At 39.0% G+C, this 22159-nt stretch overlaps 1 protein-coding gene across 3 annotated transcripts in view; it reads right to left on the bottom strand.

Moving 5' to 3' along the window:
- eri3 (ERI1 exoribonuclease family member 3) overlaps nucleotides 1-22159 on the bottom strand; it is a 195741-nt gene that overhangs the window by 21519 nt on the left and 152063 nt on the right. For 2 of the 3 annotated variants that reach the window (XM_031900941.1, XM_031900942.1), the window contains exon 8: nucleotides 19923-20011. The exons of the other annotated variant lie outside the window; for it this stretch is intronic. In XM_031900941.1, the coding sequence (XP_031756801.1) occupies nucleotides 19923-20011 (89 nt within the window). The remainder of the gene's footprint in view (nucleotides 1-19922; nucleotides 20012-22159) is intronic. 3 annotated transcript variants of the gene reach the window in all.

The raw sequence follows: 22159 nt of genomic DNA, 5'->3' as shown, positions 1-22159 counted from the left end.
CACTGTAGAATAGAAAAATATAATTATAATTAATATATAACAATTCATAACTAAAGTGAACAGCATTGTTGATAATACTATTTATTCTTCTGTATGTACATATGGAAAGCTGTTAATTATTAGGACTGCACTAGAACCTCCACTCGTTTGTTCCACTTCATGCTCTAAATAAATGCAAATGTATCATTATGTATATGCTACAATGTATCTTGGTATTGTTTTTTTTCCTTGTATAGTCTTGTATCTGCAAAAAAAGTTTGTGTGGCAAAACAAGCAACCATATGCCAAAACACATTAAAAAAAATTGGTTAAGAGAAAGAGATCAAATGGGTTGCTCAGCACTTTCACCTGCAGGTAATGGTGACAGTCACAGGACAAATATTAAGAATAAGTTCCCTCATTATAACCAATTACCTATACGCCACACACCTCATTTCTCCGTCAAAGAACGGAAATTAGTTTTCTATTGACTTCGACTTGACGGCTTCCTCACTCGGTGGTGAGCAAAGCTCACAATAAGAATCCTTAATCTCTGGAGCTGTATAATTGTGCAATTAATACTCATTTTCCAAATCTCCAACTGCTTCTTCCATCATTAACTACCCCAGTACTGCCTTGCAGCAATGGTTCCTGACACCGAAATGAAGGCAACAGTGTACTGAATGTATGTTTTTCTATTCAGAAGCAAAATACTATACTCCCCTTGCACATTTGACCATGCAGTCTTATGCAGAATATAGTTTTCCAACTCAAGATCTCAAGTAATCTGGACAGTTTTATGGTTACAATTAGTTAATTAATTAGTGGTTTGGCCAATTTGAATGAAACACATGATGGTCTTATCTGCATTTAGGATTAAGGAACCTGAAGCCTATATTACGAGCAACAAGTAAAAAATGTTTTTTTTTTTTTTGTTTTGTTTTTTTTGAGATGTTGCTCAAAAGACCAGATATCATGTTATCATGTCACACAGCATTTTCCCAACATATTCTGTGCCACTCACTCAAATTAATCTGCAAATTTTGATCCAGCACTGATAATGGAGACCAATGCTTAAATGAATAATACTTGTTACCTGGAAATTTTCTGAAATACATGGCTATAGTTACAGCAAGAAGTGTCACATAAGGACCAGGGCTTTCTCTAATAGAAGATAAAAGTGATTTAACGTTATTACTGGCCTTATGGAAACTCTTCATATTTTAAAATTGCATATATTCTTAGTTATATATTTTCCCTGTATAAATAGATTTGTGCAACGCAAACCCCATCTGTGTGCAGAATGTGTATTTTTTAATATAAAAAAATATAATGCAAAATCTAAAGAGCTGAAAACTCTAAAAAAAAAAATAAAAAAAAGTGCAAGCTATAGAGGCTCTGCAATAAACACCATATCGACCAGTCATCAGTGGTACATTTGTATCTTCTCTGGATTGCTCACAATGAGAGGGACAAATGTATTAGGAGAAGCTATTAACCTTGTGACCCAAATGAGACACTGTAATACCAATGATGCAATTCAAAAAACCGAATCTTGTACATCTAACTCCCATGAGAAAAAACCCCATGGATACAGAGAAAAAAACCTTGATTGGATCTTCTATGGACAGAAGTAAGATATCTCAGTCCTGTGATTTGGTCAAAGATACTCTGGAGATGGATAAAAGCTGAATTAAATGTATTTATTCCATGAAATTTAGAATTTAAGCTCTTGGAGAGCACACAATTAATATAATGCTAAAAGCAACATTTAAGAACAGAAAAACAAGCATGGCATGTGTGAGAATGACAAGTTCAACAACCAAGTAAAGCTGGCCATACACAGAAAGATCTACTTGTTTCCCCAATATGTCCACCTTAAGGTAAGCAATATCGGATTTAGTCGATCATTCAGTCCTCAGGCTTTCTGAGTGATATTTGCCTTTAAACATTTGTCCCACATTATCGTTGCCATATTTTTTGGACTGGGTCTGTTTAGATTTAAGGAAAATGGTTTAGGCAGAATCATGTTGCAGGTTTAAAGCCCATGCCTGTCAGCCAAACTCAACTATCTGCATTTTAAGATAGCTGCCAATTTGTACTTTGTAGGCAGGCAACCCAACTGCAATTTTCCTGATAGACTTGACAGGAAACTTCAGTATATTTTGTCCTGTTTGAGGCAAAGCTGTGACCAGTTATTGTGTTTTTGATGAATAGGCAATAGGACATTCCTTACTGCTTACTCTGCTATGGAGGTAATGGTAAGTTTTTAAAAAAATGTAAAGAAGGCACCATATTATTTATTATGTTGTTTGAGATGAGGTTTTTTTTTTTTTTAAAGACACTATATGTACCATATAAAAATATGGTTTCATTTAACTGAATATAACAGAAAGGCCCTGCACCCAAGAGGAGTATGTAGTGAAGGAAACAATTTCCTTCATTATTAAGACGGAATATTTCTCTCCAAGTAATAAGCTCACTTGGAATAATTAGCGTATTTTACGTAATAATGAAATTATGGAAATGTAGACCACTTATTCAAACAAGTCCCCATTACCATATTTTTAAATATTAGACTTAATTAGAGTTTATCACTTGGCATAACTAAGGGAGGCCTGAGGTATTCTGTTGTGTCTGCCTGTGCCTGTGTGCGTATGTGTGAAATCCTCATAAACTGTTTATTAAGAGCGGATAAGAAGGGCATAATGATGTGTTTGGAAATTAGGGCTATCATACATTTAATGCTATGCACTCCTGTAGGCAAAAAAGCATTCAAATGACTCAATTATACATCCATTATGCTGGCACGATTAAGCGTGGCAGGCTGGCTTTCTACCCTTTCTTCTATGTATCACGGATGGACTTCAGTCCACTTAAAGCCAGCTAATAAAACACTAAACTTGTTAAGGATTAAAAACAAATGAATGGGAGGGAGAATGTGAATTAGGAATAGAGTGGGGGAAGAGAGCACAAGGTTTGATAAAGGGGGAGCAGTGAAATGATAGAGCACTACACAAGAAAAGGGGGGCACTGGCCATAAATCACAGTAATTAAGTTAACGTGAAAATCAACTTTTGCATTCAGCCAAATGACTGCATTTGCATATTCCAAGTTAAAGTAAGGAGAGAATTCACTAAAGGTGAATAGGTTTAATATAAAACACAAAAGATTTTGAATTAAGAGGGATAGAGAATGGAGATCTTATAATAGGGAGCTATAGAAGAAAGCATGGAATAAACAAATATGATAATTCAATTCAACAATATTCTACATTGATTATGAATTACTTTACCTATATTAACCTCTAACTTTGTTACTTGCAAACCTGAGATAGCAAATTTACTTTTAGACCCTTCCTGCTTGCTTCTCATTGATTTGCTCTTACATAACAATTCACAAACATAATATATATATATATTGAGTGCAAAAATGAAAGCTATGCAAATACACAGTGACAGCAAGAATGCTGACAATCAGCAGAGAACAGTGTTAGCTGCAACACACTGGGTTAGAACAAGTAAGAAAGCAGTGGATGCTGAGAAGTGAAGAAGAACCAAGAGGTTAAAAAATTAGAGTGCAGGAGATAAGGAAGCAATGAAGGACAGAGTAATGCCATTCTGTACAAGAAGTGTTAGGTGAAGCAATGACAAGTGATAGAATAAGTCTGAAAGAGAAGTATTGGATAAAGCAGTGACATGTGATGGAGTAAAGCAAAAGGAAGCATCAAAAGGTAACAGGAGAAAACACGCCAGGACATTTTCAAGAAAGGGAGAGAAACATGGGAGTTGGGTGTAACAATAAGCTAAAGGGCGTATAGGCTATGTAATGTGACAGCAACACAAATAAAGAAAGAAGCATTAAGTAGTACTGAAAGTAGAAGAGATAATGAAAATGCTAGTGAAAAAGGGCTGGGGAAAAAGTGGAAAGAGAGATGGGCCAGATAGGACGGTCATTTATTATGGTGAATAAGCAATCTCAGAATTTATGATGCTGGTTTTCCGTTACCACACAATTTATATTACAGGAGGAAATTAAGGGGAGCGGGGGAGAGAGGATGGGTGACCATCTTTCTGCGTTACTGCTTGTCTGCCATTTGCAAATCATTATTAATTGAGGACGGGGAGGCTTGTTCGGCAGGGGCAGTACGCTTGGACAGTGCGAACAGACACATATCTCTTCATCAAGACCCAAGCCTCACACTGGGCTCAGCCAATTACCCCTCCCTGATTGGGCTCAGATAAGGAAAGGAAAGTGTTCCTCCCCCGTCTTCTTAACAAATTAAGGAATAAATAGAATTTTCACACGTGGGGTGGAGAGGACCAGGGAGGCGGTAATGAAAAACAATATATCACAATCAGTTGGACAGCTCTATTCATACACAGACGGGATAAGCTCCCTCTTTATCAGTACACCCTGACTGACAGACCCTGCCTGCTCCCCAGGACTAGCCATGGATGAGATAATAGACCACATCTCAGGTAGCCCAAAATAAAATCAACCATTCTGATGACAGCTTTAATAACTTGTAATGTGCATATTATATGAATACACAACTGTTTTCCTGAAATACTTTCCTTTAATCAACAACATGTTTATTAGACATATTGTGATTAACAGCAAGAATGTTCCTAAATAAAGAAGGCTAATGCCACATGGAGCGTATTCTCAGCAAGCTGAAAAACATTTGCCAAGAATACACCCCTACGCTTAAAAATACTCCTACCTGTGCTTGCACCCGAATACCTTGAATACGCCCTGGTGCAGGCCGATATCCGCCGAAAATGGAGTCTTGCATTTTTTTGGTGGATATCGACTACATGTGCCTGCACACGAGCATATTCAGTGCTTTCTGGTGCAGGCACAGGTAAGAGGATTTTCAAGTGCAGAAGCTTATTCTTCAACCTTGAGCAATGGGCCAAAACAGCCACTTACAAAGATGGTCACTTTTCCTGATCTGATTTTAACCAGAAGCCTAAAAGCAGCATACAAAGGCCAATCTGGTAAGTTCTCTGACCAAAATATTCCACAGACCACTGTATGGATACCATTTTTTTAGCAGTGGCTCCTGTTCACTTCATTTACTGATACACCATGTACTGCTAAAGGTGGCGCATCAGCTGAAATTTTCAAATCTGCCCAATGCCTGGACCAACCAACATTCATAGCATACCTTCCAACATCTGAAAAATGTAAAGAGGGACAAAAAGAAATGCAGCATGGCAAATTTTTTTCACCACGCCCATGTTTGCAACCACACCCCCTAAATACCCATTCCCATTTTACAAAATTTGGTAGGTTATTTAAAGTTTGAACACATTTCTGGGGGTTTTATGTGTTATTACAGTTTTGCTAAAAAGGGTCACAGTATATGGAAATCAGTATTATGAGGACCACCATACACATGCAGAAAAATGTACAGTATTTTTGTACATGTATGGTTATCTTAACCATTTCCGCACAGTGATCTATTTAGTGTTTCAGATCATCTTGTCATATTTTCGCTCACCTCCGATGGCTAACTTGGCTAATCCTCAGCCAAATGTTTTGATTCAGAATGCTTGTACTACGGACATACCTGCTTTAGCACATACCCTCAGTTCACTTGGGACCACAGTGCAGCTGTGCTATACCTGCCTAGGCTAAATTCTCAAACAATACTTGTGTAGTTCAGTTCATTGTAGGGTTGCCTCAAGGTTTTGTACTGGGCATTTTGTTGATCTCCCTGCACGCTGTCTCATTCCAAGAACTCATTTCTTCATTTATCACTTGTATGTAGACACATATCCAAATGTATTTAGACACCCCTTCATCAACCACTGATCTTCAGACTCCATTCTTTAACTGCCTCCTAGCTATGTCTTACTGGATGAATCACCTCCAACTGAACCTAAACCTTAAACTGGCCACACAATTAAATATTTGATAAATTTGGTGAGGTTGCAAAAGAAGTTTTTGGTTCCATTTATCCACCCATGCAAGAAATAAAATTGGGGAAATCTGATCATTAGCGCAATGGATAGATCATTCTGCAGGCCTATGGGGACACATTGTGTAAGGACCACATTATCGCTGACAGGATTTTCAATCTTGTCCAATAGATATCTGTCAGGAAATCAGTCCTGAGCACACCAGATATAGGCCATAAGCTGCTGACTTGGCCTGGAGGGACCAAGCTGCTTTTATTGAACTGTGTATGGCCAGCTTATACCAAAACTGATAGTATTTCCACCCAAACCTGGCACTGCTCCCCCTTTCACAATTTCTGTTAATGGCATGCTCATTGAACCAGTTGATTCAGCACTGTGTCTAGGGCTTTGACTTTGACTTTCCCCTGCTTCTCTAACCACATTAATATTATTTGCAAAACCTGCTGCTGAATTCTCATAACATTACAAACATCTGTCCATTTCGCTCTCAAGCAAACACTAAATACTTTTTCATACTGCTGTCATTGCCCTCCTGACTATTGCACCCTACTGCTAACCAGCCTTTCACCTCTCCCCCTACAGTCTGCTTTAAACATGGCTGTAAATATCCTAATTATCCCCTAAGAAAGAACCCATTAAAAGTTTTATTTATTCCAGTTTCCCACTATTTAAGGTTGATATACATATACATTAAAAAACATCTAAATGATAAAAAATAGTATTGTCTTGCCACCAGCATGGATTTGCTATCTTAGTTTACATCAAGGTACAAGGTAACTTCTTACTGCAGAGAGGAAACAGTTTGTTAAAAGCAGGTACTATGGGAAATGGTATCCTGTATTTTGAAGCATTCCTGATAAGGGTTTTCCAGATAATATATCTTCTAACATATAATCTTGCTAAATTATACTTTTCAAATACTAATATGCAAACATTTTTGCAAACATGATTACTGCACAAAGAAACAATATCATTTGCAACAAAGATTAGAGACTGATTTGATGCTGATAGCTCAATTCTTTGGAAAATGTAAATCATTTCACATGATGTATTGAGACTATCTGTCTCCATATTACAACCTGTCTAGTATTAGATGGGCTCCTGGGAATAGAAGAACAGACTAGGATCAGAATGTACTAACAGCAAAATTGGTAAAGATGCAGCTCATATTTGAGTATAGGCTGAATTGGTATATATAATGGCACTGGTGAAATTATAATGGGTTATTGCCTAGTACAAGAGAAAAAAGGTAACAATGGAAACAAAAATGTTTATTTTTAATATTAAAAGTTTTGTGTTATTTGGCTATCAAAGTAGGAGGACATTAGAGGAAATATTAAGTGCTACAAAAAACCCTAAGGCCTAAGGCAAATGGTACACGGGTCACTTTCTCCACCGCTCTGCTACCTTTCACCCCCTGTATGCATGTGTACTGATCAGCATGGAATCTGCCTGTCATCACACAAACAGACCAGATTTCAGAGCGGAATGCTAAAGTATGCATTCACAGTAAAATTCGCTCATCCCATACCTGTGCACACACATACAGAGGGCAAAAAGCAACCAACCGGCTTTTCTCATGTGCCATTAGCCAAAGTCCATATTAAAAAAATAGCTAAAAGATAAGAAAAAAAGGGTCACTGAGGAGAGAAAGAAAGAAAGAAAGAAAGAAAGAAAGAAAGAAAGAAAGAAAAAGAAAGAAAGAAAGAAAGAAAGAAAGAAAGAAAGAAAGAAAGAAAGAAAGAAAGAAAGAAAGAAAGAAAGAAAGAAAGAAAGAAAGAAAGAAAAGAGCCTATGGCTATGGTTTTGTAATACTGTGGTAAGGGGGCGGATAAAAAAAAAAAGCATTAAACTGGAAAAAGTATAAGAGCATTGTTGCAGTTAAAATGTCTGTTTATCTATAATAATAAGACATATGAGTTTACTATGGTTACCTGCATAAACACCATGCAAAACTGGCAATCCAGGTGGGGGGTGTCAAATAGTGCAGCTCCAATCATTTTGTCACCAATTCAATAAGTGGATCACATGGAAAAACCTGTGCAGACCTATTAGGAGTGGCCCACAACAGCAGCCCCCCCACAAGGGGTTTTCCAGTCAGCTTGATCAGTATTAGGCCAAGCCATTACCAAATATTGATCAGAGAGGCCAATGTTTGGACACCTATATGAACCAATACGCTGTTTTAAGTTACTTTAACTTAGAGCAGTTTGGGTTTGTATAGAGAGGAGCAGAAACGTGGTTGATCTGCAGTCGTGGCAACAGGAGCAATCAGAGCTGGTGTGTCCATTGTCATGTTGTGAACAAGTTCTTGTGATACTGATCCCTAAAAATATTCAAAATTTGCTAATTCACGGATTGCTTTTTTTCCCCCACAGAATATTTCTTGTTCTTGTTTCAACACTGAAAAAGCTTTTATATAGCTGAATCACTAGACAGAAGTCAAAAGTCATTCTATAATTGTATTGCTACTTTTTAAATATAAATAAAAGGTAAAAGAGCCACTCAAAGCATATAGGCACATATAAGGGAGTTTGAGATAAAAACGAAAAACTTCATTTTGCAGCAGGGCAGCTCCCTTCATCTTACAGGGAGACTGGCCTATTTTAAAATACTCGCTCCAAATGACTTGTTCTGCCTTTGTCTGCTTTTCGCAGAAGACAGATCAAACTCTCTTCCCTCAGCCCTCCTTTCTCCCCCGGAGAGTTTGGCTTGGTGAGAGAAATTTTGTGACACAAAGACAGATCTTTGAAAGCCTTGCAAAGTGCTTTGTTGAAAGAGCTGTGAAACTCATTTAAAGTCGGTAGGAAATGCAGCAGGAAGCAGTGGCCCAGAAAACCAAGGTGTTCCAAAAGCATGGATTTTGAGGGGTTTAAGAGAAGGGCGCTTACAGGTGCACTGAGATGTCATACTAGATGCCAAAAAGAACCTTACTTCCCCTTTAACCATGCGAGAGTCCACATTACCTAAGACAATATTTCAACTTGTTATTTAAAATCAACATACATACGGTAAGCAAGATTAGTAAATGAATAAAATAAATTTAGGGGCAGAATAAACTAGACCACTTCTGTTATAAAAGCTCTATGCTCTTTAAAAGAGAATGCAAGTCAAAATTTAAAAAGCATACTGCCCAATAGTCCTCCTATTGTTTAGTAAAAACGCCACACTTTTGGCTCACCTAATCAAATATTTACTCAGTCACACTTACTCACATTTTCTAGAACAGGCAGCCATCTCTAAAAAGGTATTCTCCCTTCCTTTCCCTCCTTGCTTCATACTGCACATGTGTTTCATTCCCTCCCCCCCTCCCCTCTGCCAGATCCGATTCTGATTGGCTGGTGGGCATGTGTAGCTCAGAACAGCAGACAGGATCAAGTTACAAACATGCTCAGAGAATAGGAATGCTGCCGCTGGCAGCCTACAGGAAGGGGAGAGAGATTTCAGTGATGTCACTGTAGGCTTCACACTGCTGTAGGCTGCCAGCACCATATCTCAGAGAAGCAAGCAGGGATCTGGGAATTTAGATATGCAGCAAGTACTTAAAAAGAATGCCTTTATACTTACTTTTAATTTATATTAACCTTTCATTGTCCTTTAAGCTTTAAATGGTACATGCATTATAGCAGTAAAGATATATGCATATAATTAATAACATTCTGTCACCAAGTTAACCCCCTTAATAATCCTACAAAAAATGTTTTTAAAAAGACTAGAAATCTGGCGTAGCTTTTTAACTTTTAAAGTTGCAGAATTTATATTCGTAGCGCTGTGAACTTTTCTGCATCTTACCAGCCACCCCCACACTATGCTTTCATATTAAATTGTTCTTCACAACCACTTCAGTGTCTTGCCTGTTACCTCCTGTTGGTGATGGTATGCCACTGTTGGTGATGGATGCCATGCCATCCTTGTTTACCAGTAGCTCTTTTAGTATGGTTACTGGCTTTCTACTATATTATCCACTGTATGTGATGTTATGGACATACTCTACATACAACTTGCTGTTACATGTTTATGTACAAAAAGGTTGATCATCAAGTCTAATCACCTATAGCAACCAATCAAAAAAACAACAATCTTAATTATTATTATGGGTCACTGCATCTAAACAAACTTTGTCCATTTTATTACATATGGGGTTGCATATCTGAAATAACAGCTTTTGCATTACAGATCTGTACGCCTGAAGTGAGACAACAGCAGCAACGGTAAAACTGCAAGCAGAGCAAGTAATGCCTTCAAAGATTACTTGGAAAAATATGGCAAACTGTAATAAATATTCACCCAACTATTAATATTTCAGTTTGGCTCCTTGGGAGATACTGTCCCTTTAAGGGTGTCAAGAGTTCATATGTGCAGCAAAGAAAGATCCATGTGAAACCTACTAATTAGACTTTTAAGATGCAATAACTACAGGTACCACTGAGCAGACTCCTAAATAATTAAACCAAAAAGGCACAAAAGCAGTTTATGGTGACAGATCATATAAAACTGTACTTAGGGTTACGTGCTACAATCTGTAAACACATGACATATTAAGTGCAGCTCATTACAAGAAAACAATACATATACAAAAATTACTACTAGAGTTGTTTTATATCAAAATATACAGTTTGTCCTTTTTATTTATGCCTTATTGCTTTATAGTGCAAAAATCTTCATACTGCTAGGTATTCCAAAGGTTGTTCCTTTTTATAATCCTAAACAAGCAATGTTTTTCTTTGTTAATTATTGGTTTAGAATGGTAAAAGTTCAAAACATAATAATTCATCTCAAATCAAAAGACAAATCCACAAACATGACTTTTTTTTACACATTTCTAAGTGTATCAGTTCCACCACCAAGTTGGCATTCATTTCAAAAGCTCCAATTATAAATAATAACTAAAAGAAAACAAAGGCTGGCACTAGGTGATACAGGGCACCATGGCAGGTAGCTTGTTTACATCTTCTACTACCCTTAACACCTGCCCTCTTCACCTCCACATATAAAATGCCTACTAAAAATCTGTTGATTGATGTCTCCTTACTAATGTAAATTTGGTTATACATCAGCCACTTCCACTTTGAAGAGTGAGTGTTGAAATTTCAGTTTCATCTACTGTATGCTGAAATATTACAAATGCTAACTAGGTCCACACAGTTAGGAGCACAGCATTCTATTTAAGTGACATAATGATCATAGGTCAAAGATTTTCCAAACTATACACAGTCAATATATCCCCATTATCAAATATCTTAAGTAATATCTACTAACTTTTCAGGAAACTCAATGGACTAGTGAATTTTTCTTCTTTATTATGTTTCCTCATAAATGTATTTAAGTGCAGAGATCATCCTCAAGAAAACTTTTTAAAAATGGTGGTGTAAAATTGTTTACTGCTATATTTTACAGTCTAATGCAGTGGATTTCCAATGTCTTAAACTTTGGCTCCACTTTTTTTAGCCCAGCATTTAATCCTCCTCCCCACCACTTGTTCATATAATGGGCAAAATTTAATTTGATGACAAAAGCTTATCTTTGAATTAAATTCCAGATTTTCCAATAGAGCCAGTAGCAATTTAGCGAAATGAACTTATCACATGACAACCCTCTTGAAGCCTACTGAAAAAAAACAAACTAAATAAGTTTTTTTTTCTCAAAATGAATCCCTCCCATATTTTTTGTGTGATAAAATTAAATTAAAATAACATTTTCTCATGGAAATCGATCTGACCCATTGTTCAAAAATAAGTGCCCCACTACTATTGCTCCAACAGTGTGTAGAAAAGAAAACGTACATTCACCCCAAGAGACTTACTCACTTTAGGCACGCAAAGGTGGGCCAGCTCCAAATATATCTAATCTCCCTAAAATGCCATCCCACCAGCTAGAATGTAAATCGCTGGTGGGATGGCATACATGATGCACGATTTGCCAAAATCGCCAAAGTTTCCTTGAGAGGAAACTTCGGCAATTTCGGTGCCACGTATGCCATCCCACTGACGAATTACATTCTAGCCGGTGGGATGGCATATTGGGGAGACAAGTGTGCCAACTAATCTCCCCTTCTGTCACAGCCCTTAAGATATGGAGATCTAAATTATAGAAACCTTATCTGGAAAACCCCAGGTCCCAAGCATTCTAGAAAATATGTCCCATACCTGAACTTAAATAATATGGTTTCTCTCTTCTAAATTAAAATAAACATTTTTTCAAATACAACAACATCCCACAGGTTTTTCAGGTACACTGAAAAACACTGAAAAACACTGAAATATTAAGCATGTTCTGATGTTCTCATTAGAAAGATGAGAAACCTAAAACAACTGCCAACAGACAGAATTTAAAAATAATTAAAACATGATTTAAAAGTCATTTTATAAATATAAAGAGATAAACAACTGCCTCTTTCCATAAGTGAAACCTTGCATAGTATGCTTGCAGGCTTTTAATACTGAGGGCCAAGAGCAGGCCTGCCCTTCATAAATAACGGTCTTAATATATTTTAGAATGGATATTAGTCTTTAAAGTTGACATTGCTGTAGCCTGCAGGTGTCCCTAACAATAAAGACATTATATAGCAACATATAAAGTAGAAAGAACATGCAGGGTTTGGGAAGAAAATTAAAACCCGCACCATCTCATCATCCCATTAACAGAATGTTTTACTTCAGATCATTAAATATGTATATCTTATTACATGCCTTGTTAGAGTATTGAGCTTCATTGACTGATAATAAATTCCAAGGCTCATCTGAGCTATAAAGTTATCTGGAAGTGATGAGAGCTCAATAACCCAGCCATGCACATAATATGAGAGGAGCTTAAAAAAGATCATTACCTTATATGTCAAAATTAAAAGTGAAATACAGCTTATTAACACTGCTTCCATGCTTAAACTCCTTGTCTCTTGCGATAGGGTAAAATAGGAAAACAAAACATCAAGGATTGTTCTGAACACAGCAATGAAACAAAAGAAGCAAAGTGAGTTTAAGACTGTAAATGGGCTGCTGCTATCAAAGACTGACCAACACTATTTGGCCAGCTCATATAGAATCTGTATATATCAAATTACATTTTTACTGCATAAGTAACAGCTCCCACAGCTAACCGTGCTTGCAGTATCATCCCATCTCCCCAAAATTAACAACAGTTTGTTCCCATTAGCATATAGTATTATATTTATGTATCTATGTGTGTATGTATGTATGTATGTATGTGTGTATGCATGCGATACATATCTTATTAGCACTGGAATGTTATAACTTCAAAACCTCAAAAAGCAGAGTAATTTCAAGTATATTTGGAGCAAGACTAAAAAAAAAAAAGGGCCACTATACCCATAAATAGTCCTTTAGATTGCTTTTACAAAACAAAAACTATGATGGCATAAATTTATAATTCAGACAATGAGACACTAGGGGTCATAGTTGCGGTCAGTTGCCAAGAAATCCCATTCAAAATCATCATCAAAAGGTACTTCTCATATTTCTGTATAGTTATGCTTGGTGCTGCCCAATCCTGCCTGCCTTCTGTTCTAAATTGAGCGTAATTATGCCCATTGAAGATGGGGAACCCTGACACCAACAAACAAGGCAGTAGCCACATGTTTAATGCTCGAAATGACGCCAATATATTTGTTAGACACATCTCCTCTTGTTGACTGCAAAAACACTGGAATTCAAGGGAAAATGATGCATTGTGGGAAAAACCTCCCACAGCGATTGAACATGAAAATGCTCTTTACTCCCTGGCACCTGCAGTCTTAAATGACCGTAAATGAGTTTTACATGTGGACAGTGCCATGTAAGGACTTATTCCTGGTCTTATTCCAGTTATTCTTATAACTGGTCAGACCCCAATGACTTTAAACCACTTACCTGGACTTCTACACCCCATTATGGGATCATGTTACGTGAATATAAAACAGAGCAAACAGGCAAATTGGTGTTAAGAAAGCTTTTCTGCCAAGAGAGACAATACTTGCTAAGGCACTGGCAAAACTGCAAGCAAAGCCCAGTCCCAGGGATGCCATCAGATGCCTCATTATAGAGGAGCCTGGCTTGCCACAGAAGAGCCATGGTTTTATACTAAAAAAGCAGAGTTTGGGTTGAGGGCCGGATTGGGTAGATCAGGGAGGATGGTGGTGTATTTGGCCAAACAATTTCTAATGCAAACTCTGCCAGTATTATCTGAAGCTTAGGCAAAAAAATAAAATATACATTTTATTGCACAATTCAGGCTAAGGTAAATACCAAATTACGGTTAATGGATCTTTAAACTCAGCAAATGTTTAAGTGTATATTTCCTGAAAGGATGTATAAGGAGAAGCAATAAAAAAAATATAGCGCAATAAAAAAAAAACAACACTTTCAGAAAACTTTATTCAGTGCATTTTGAACCCTCTCCAGTCTGTTTTACACATATGATAAAAAGGCTGTTTACTTTTTATACTTTTTATTCAACATAATGAAGGTCAGAGCTATTTAAACTCAACTGAATGGAGCCTTTCCCCTAGCTTCTGTCACATCAGGCTAAGCTGAAGTCTTTGTGTATGTGCTTGCAGATCAATTGTATATATCAAGTTTAAAGTGAATGTTAGGCTGTGTGCTTCACAGAAGATTTTACCAGCAGCCTCCCCCTTCACAACATCTCTCATGCCATCACTTCCTTTCCAGACAAACAAGGTGACTAGCATTCAGGGGCACACGGATCAATACTGTAACATAGATCAGCTTCAGGAAAACCAATCGAAAATCAGATTAAAACTGACTTGCTCTTGTATCTTTACAGGGTCTCTGGCTACAATAGAATTCATAAGAAATCCAATGAAGAAGGCGATAGGAGACAAAAGGAGAAGAAAAAAATCTGCTCAGAGAGTTGAATAGCTTGCTAATGCCCCATGCCATGGCCTTTTTAATCTGTGACAGCCTGAGGATTTGTTGAAAAGTATTATCACATTTCCTTCTCGCCCAGTCTGATAAAGGCTCTCTAATCTGTGTGCTGGAGGTAGTGGACAAATGCATTAGTGGAACAACTTTTTTGACGCCTGCCGGAGATAGTGATGGCGCCTGATCTGTGAAAAAAGAGCAACGAGCAGGAGTGGTTGCAGGGGGGATGTATTACTTAGCATCCTTGCCGCTTGCAATATAAATAGGCAGGATATATTTATTGTTAAAATCTACAAAAGTCATGCGGTTAAATCAATTTTCATCAAAAATGCTTTATCTTTATAGAAATGCTAATATTTATGTTTAAAAAAAAAATTCCATTTGGTCAAGATCAGAGGTGCACGTAGACGGCTGTTTTCAAAATGAAGTTTATATGTCTTGTGGAATGTTGCTGGGTGGGTGCTGGTACTTCCACACGTGACCCTTAGGGCTCTGGCACACGGGGAGATTAGTCGCCCGCAAACAGGGAGTTTTGCCGCGGGCGACTAATCTCCCCGAGTTGCCTTCCCCCTGCCATCCCACCGACGAACATGTAAGTCGCCGGCGGGATGGCAGGCGGGATGGCAGACGCGGCGGCGCGATTTCGCGCAAATCGCCGAAAAAGACTTGCGAGCCCTTACACAAATCGTTGGGTTTCTATGTGCATTGTTTCTTTACTGTATTATAACATAAGGCTTGATGTCTAGCATGCTTTACCACACCAGTCGAATTAATTGCACGAAAGAAAACTTTTTAAACGCTCCCTTAAAGACCCACCTGTCTGAAACTTATTCAATGTATCTTGACAATAACAACATAAATAACCAATTGTTTCCGTATCCTTATGTTTTAAATGTACCCTAACCTTTAGGGCTCTGGAACACGGGGAGATTAGTCACTCGAGACAAATCTCCCTTGTCACGGGGGCGACTAATCTCCCCGAACTACCATCCCACCGGCGAACATGTAAGTTGCCAGTGAGATGGTACACGCTGCGCAGGCGATTTCTGCAAATTGCCGAAGTTGCCTCGCAAGGCATTTTCGGCGATTTGCCAAAATCGCGCCGCTGCATGTGCCATCCCACCGGTGACTTACATGTTCGCCGGTGGGATGGCAACTTATTGGAACTCGGGGAGATTAGTCGCCCGCGAACAGGGAGATTTGTCACGGGCGACTAATCTCGCCGTGTGCCAGAGCCCTTAGAGTAAAGCTCTTGTGAATAGGTCCTTAACTCTGTAACCCTTGTATGTCAAATTATTATAAGACTTTTGTACATTATACATGAAAATTAAGTGCTATGTAACTTCTTGGTGCAATATAAATAAATGATGATGAAAGCTGTTGCTACCCAACTAGTAAGGGTGAAGACACAAGAGGCTACTAGCAGCAGCTAATTTTTCACAGCTACTAAACAACAGAAAATACCCTGCCATAGACAATACTGAGAATTGCCCCTGCTAAAACACATGAAGAGACAACTATCAGTAAATGATCAGCATTGTCTATTTTAGTAGCCACAGCAAGTAGCTGCTAGTTCCATTACATTTGCTGTAAATTTTCAATACCCTTAGGGCTCTGGCACACAGGGAGATTAGTCGCCCGCGACAAAACTCCCTGTTCGTGTGCGACTAATCTCCCCGAGTTGCCATCACCTGCCATCCCACCGGTGACAATGTAAGTGGGATGGCACACGCGGCGGCGCGATTTCGGGAAATCGCCGAAAAAGCCTCACGAGGCAACTTCGGCGAATTCCCAAAACCGCGCCGCCGCGTGTGCCATCCCACTGGCGACTTACATTGTCGGTGGGATGGCAGGTGATGGCAACTCGGGGAGATTAGTCGCCCGCGAACAGGGAATTATGTCACGGGCGACTAATCTACCCGTGTGCCAGAGCCCTTAAAGTTGAGCATCTGATCTGTCCCTATCTAACCATTTTCTTCCCTTTTCATATTTCTCCCTCCACCCCATTACATTATAAGCCCATCCCCTTTTGTTGCTGCCCCTCAACCAGGAATGAGATTTGTCAAGATGTGCAAAGGACTTCTGTTTCCCTCACCCGGAGCCCAAATTAGGGGTATGCTGATAGAAGACCCAGGTCCTGAACTAGGGGTAGGCCAAAGAAGAGGTAGGTGCCTAAGCAACCTCTCCCCCATCTTTTCACACTGGGCACGTGCCTCTTTCTGCCTACCCCTAGTTCAGGCCCTGGTGCATTTGCTTTTCTGATCCGGTTTTGACCCTTACTTTGTTATCTGCTGCCAACCCTGATCTGTGCTCTATACTCAGCATTTTCAGTGCCTGTCCTTATCGTGACTTTTCCTCTGTCCATTGAAAATGTCAACGCCAAACGTTGCTCCTGTCACTTCCCCCCTTGTTCAGACGTATTCCCGTGAGACCTGGCAGCTCCATTAGGGAATTTGTATTGGCTGGCAGCTCAATCTGAATATGAAAAATGGCTGTTATAGGCCAGAGGAAATGTGAAACATGAGAGCAGATGAACAGAGAAAAATTCTGCGTATAGATCAGTGACAATCTTCATAACAGCTGAATTTAAATGGAGTCATTAAAAAAGAGACTAAAGAGAGTGAGCACAAATGGTTAGTTCAAACCTGTATTTGGAGCCATAATGTATTTTGTCACGATATCCATGTTATAAGGAATTTAAATACAGCATTAACACACTTTATTGCTACATCACCCAAAGGGAATTTTATGTGTGCCTGTTTGGCCATCACATTAACATCCCACCTGCAGTGAATTAGAGTTTTCTGTTTCCTCTTACCCACAACAGCAATTCATATTGTATTGCATTAGCTTTTTTCACTGTACTTAAGCTTGTGTTAACCATGATGGGGTGCCAGTGCACTTACATGGCCACTGTATGGCAGTCATGCCAATAAGAAATATGAACATACAGGATGGATCTATTATCTGGAATGCTTAAAACCTGGCTTTTTTTGGATAAGGGATATTTCTGTGGTTTGAATCACAATATATTAGGACTGCTAAAATTCATTTAAACAATAAATAAACCCAATAGAATTGTTTTACCACCAATAAAGATTTGTGCAGCTTAGTAACCCTCAAGTACAAAATACTGTTTAATTATTACAAAGAAAGTAAAATAATGTTAAAAATATGGATTTGCTTAAAAATGGCCTTCCCATAACTCTGACCATTCTGAATATTGGGTTTCTGGATTAGAGATTCTATACTTCTATTAAGATGTGGCATAATGTGTAGGGTTGCATCCTAGCCAGTTGGGTGGTAAAAATTATATTGGAGGTCAAAGGTTAATGATGTGAAGAAATAAAGGTAGGAAAGGAAAGTGTATGCTTTATTTCTAGAAATGGTGGAAATCCTAACAAAATCCAGTACAAAAACTATTTCACAAGCTGCCCAGCAATTTAAAACATTTATAATGCTAGTTAAAGTTTTGTAGCAATTGCAGATTCAGTAATTACTTTTAAAGTTAATCGTAAGATAATACTCCATACCTCTAAGCTACTGATCCTCAACCAGTGGCAGGTGAGCAACATGTTTCTCCCAGAGGCCTCAAAGTAGGTGCCCAATTTTTACATTACTGGCTTGGAGGCAAGTTTTGGAAGCACAGAGATCCAATTTTTACTCCAAGCACAGCCTCCTGCAGGCTAGCAGTATACATGGGGCTACCAGTCCACATGGGGCTACCAAATAGCCATCACAGCTCTTATTTGGCATCCACAGAGAACTTTTTTTCATGCTTGTGTGGCTCACGAGTAAAAAAGGTTGGGGATCCCTGCACTAAGCAAAGGTTTAGATAACTAGTTGGTAGAATATACTAAAAGTTTAAAACATGAAGTGTTTAGCAGGCAATATTTTATTTGTAATAGAAACTCCACCCCTAGTTCATGTGCTTTTAACCTAGTCCTAGCGTAATAGAGCACTCCCTTTTCCTACAAACTTTTTGCCTGTTTCATGAATTTGCTTTTCTCATTCACACTGTGCTCTCTTTGCACTTGAGGCCTTAAAGTTACCTCTGCTCCCAGAGGAAGCCCCTCATCCCATATCTAAGCAAGGCATTTACACTCTGAGCAGGGATAACCATAAGCCCTAAATAAGGAAAAAGGTTTATCTAAATATGTATGAGATAATATAAAATAAAATAATATTATGTGGAACAAATTCAAGAGAAAACATTTTGTGAAGAATAAGCAGAAAAAAAGCAGCCCAAAGGACCTTACATGAGGTTGACCCACCTCAAAGATACAGAACCCTATAAAATTGACTTATGCACTGACATTGGCATTACTAGCTCCATATTCTTGTAACCTTCTATGGCCATTTCCCTCATGATTAGGAATGGTACATACTCAGAATTCATTGGGCTGCTGTACTTGTTTCCGAAGCATGAAAGTCCTATGTTAACATATTCTGTGAATGTTTGATATCTCCAGTAGTGGTTGGGACACATACTCCATGAGAATAAGCAGTTTCAGACTAGGCTGGAACTAGGGGTAGGCAGAAGAGGCGCCTACCTAGGGAGCAACTATGGAAGGTGGGAGTGCCAGATACCTCTCCTGCCTACTCCTAGTCCACGTTCCCTTGCCCCGCCATTTGTCATTGTGCACCCCCCGATGGGATTGCATATGCGCACGTGCACATGTGGCCATCTCTGGTTTCAGGGTATGATGGTTTCTGTAGTGCTAGGCTGGTCCAACAACAATAAGGGCCATATTTATTATAGTGGTGATATTGGCTTAAAAACTATAATAAATATGCCCATACGAATAACATATAAAATGTCTTCCTGAATGTTAAATGCACCTACTACCCCCACATATTTTGCTTGACAAACCGTGGCAATTACACTTAAACAATTTCTCATACATTCTGTTAGCTGATAACTGATTTGCTGCTTCTCAGTAGTAATAACAACTCAGTACATTTTTCTAGTTGTCACACTAGGCTGTTTCCCAGCCTGCAGAAAAACACACAGCCTCACATCTTACCTGTGTTCTTTCTACACCTGGAGTCACTGAGTTGGCCCTGACACACAAATGGAATTTTGGTAGCAAAAGGTACAAGTATGCATTTTGGTGCCAAAAACTGCTCTGCGTACCTGGATCCAGGCTGTCACAGTTGTTCTGGGTGTAGACACAAAAAAAGGGCCAATGCGAGCACAGGGGCCAATTCTCGGCCTACGTTTATCTGCAGGCACAGAAACAGCCCCAAGTAACATTAGCCTTAACTGTTACCATAAATCCAAGCTGTTGGCAAAATAATTCTATTAGTCTTTTTTAAACATTTTTATTATCTTTAAGGCCTTAGAATTCCATGTTATGTATAGGCCTCTTATCCAGTAAAACCTGGGCCCCAAGCATTCTATGAAATAAATCCCATTACAATATGTCTATTGAATTTACAGTTTCATATCATCTCATTAACTTAAAAATTATTATCAATTATCCACACTATTGCAATGAAGCTGTTTTCAGCAGTATTTGAAGTTACAGCAAAGAATTTTACTCCTAGCTGAGATATTGATAGCTTTCAGCACTTTTGAGCAAGTCCGTGTCAACTGAATTAATGGGTTTGTAGTAAGACACCTGACTTTTGCAGTATTACTTTATAGCAGGTCTGCCATATAAATTAATTTTCCCTAGACACTCTTGGCAAGAGAAATATTGCCCTTCCAGTCTTACCAAGTCTTTCAATGCTGCAATTTCTGACCTCCGCCCTTCTTTCCAATCGGCTCAAAGAAAAAGGTACATGGACCCCAGTATGGCTGACAGTACTAAAACAACATATTCCCGGTTTCTAGAGAGATTCAGTATTGATTACTCCCCAAACCACTGTTATATGAGGTTAGTTAGATCAATATCAAAGCAGAACAAGGATAGCACACATGTGACAAAATGGGCATCCTCACGGAAGACCAGCTTCTCAATTTAGCAGTGGATGAGCTTTAAAGAAACATAACTTTGTTACATTTGACTTCTGCTATGCTAGGGTTGCTTGAGATCAGTGCTTTGCAATAGGATCTTAGCCAGTAAGGACAGTGATAAATGATTGTCCGATATGATTTTAGTTTACCTTAGCAGTCTTCTCTTTTAACCTCCATGAGTTGTCCCAGGCTACTGCTTATATTGGTTCCATACACAAAGAAAGCCAGGGAAAAACGGAAGAATAAATATCCACCTTCTGTTTTTAAACTTTTCCATTTTAACTCTAACTGATATGTTTAGCCACAGCTTACTAAAATACCACAAAGCAGATACTTACTAATACTTTAGGGCAGTGCTGTCCAACTTCTGCAGTGCCGAGGGCCGGAATTTCTCTAGCATACATGGTGGAGGGCCGCTAATAGAAGCCAGATTTGGCCACACCCTACCCTGCCTGTGTGTGCCATACTCTGCCTGCCCTATGCTGCCTGTGTGTGCCATACTCTGCCTGCCCTATGCTGCCTGTGTGTGCCATACCCTCCCTGCCCTATGCTGCCTGTGTGTGCCATACCCTCCCTGCCCTATGCTGCCTGTGTGTGCCATACTCTGCCTACCCTATGCTGCCTGTGTGTCATACACACAGGCAGCATATATCAGGCAGTACATACAATATCTGAGGTGTGAACAGGTGAACAATGTGGGTGATTACAGCCTGAGCCTGAGGTGTGAATACTGCAGGGGGTGAACAATGCACGGATTAAAAGGTGTGAACAACACAGGGGATTACATTTTTAAACAATACAGGGGAATTACAGCCTGAATCTGAGGTGAGACCATGCAGGGGGCCAGTTAATCACAGTACAGATACCATTTAAAGCTTACACAAAGGTAAGCCATCAAAGCAGCCAGACAGGTGGGGGGCCACACAGAGGGGGGTTTCGGGCCGCCAGGTGGACAGCACTGCTTTAGGGCAAGGTTGACTTCTGACCCTCCTAAACCGCTATATTCTCAGGTGCCAAGTAAGCCTTAGAAAGGTGCACAGGCACACTGCAGTGTGCAAGTACTGAGATCACACTCACAGCCGCTATCTTGGATTTTTCAGCCCAGCACATTGTCAGCGTGATTGCATCTATACATGCACCCCTGTAATCATGTTTGTGCTCACTGGACTTTTTTTTTATTAAATTCCCTATTCAAAAAAGCACCAAAGTTTAGTTCGATACACCAACCTTTACCAAGACCTGATAAAGGTTGGTGTACCTAACCAAAACATCAATATCACTTTGAATACATCATTACCAAAAAAAAAGTGAGTGGGGAAAAAAGGCAGCGAGTGCGAATCCATTCTTGGCTAAATCTGTGCCACTGCATACTGTGCCCTGGCAACCCTGAGTGTAACTCAGTGAATTAACTT

Source organism: Xenopus tropicalis, chromosome 4 (genome assembly GCF_000004195.4).
Source record: "Xenopus tropicalis strain Nigerian chromosome 4, UCB_Xtro_10.0, whole genome shotgun sequence".
In the NCBI taxonomy this organism is placed as follows: domain Eukaryota; kingdom Metazoa; phylum Chordata; class Amphibia; order Anura; family Pipidae; genus Xenopus; species Xenopus tropicalis.
The sequence above is the reverse complement of the archived record's forward strand: the minus strand, read 5'-3'. Positions and strand labels throughout refer to the sequence as shown.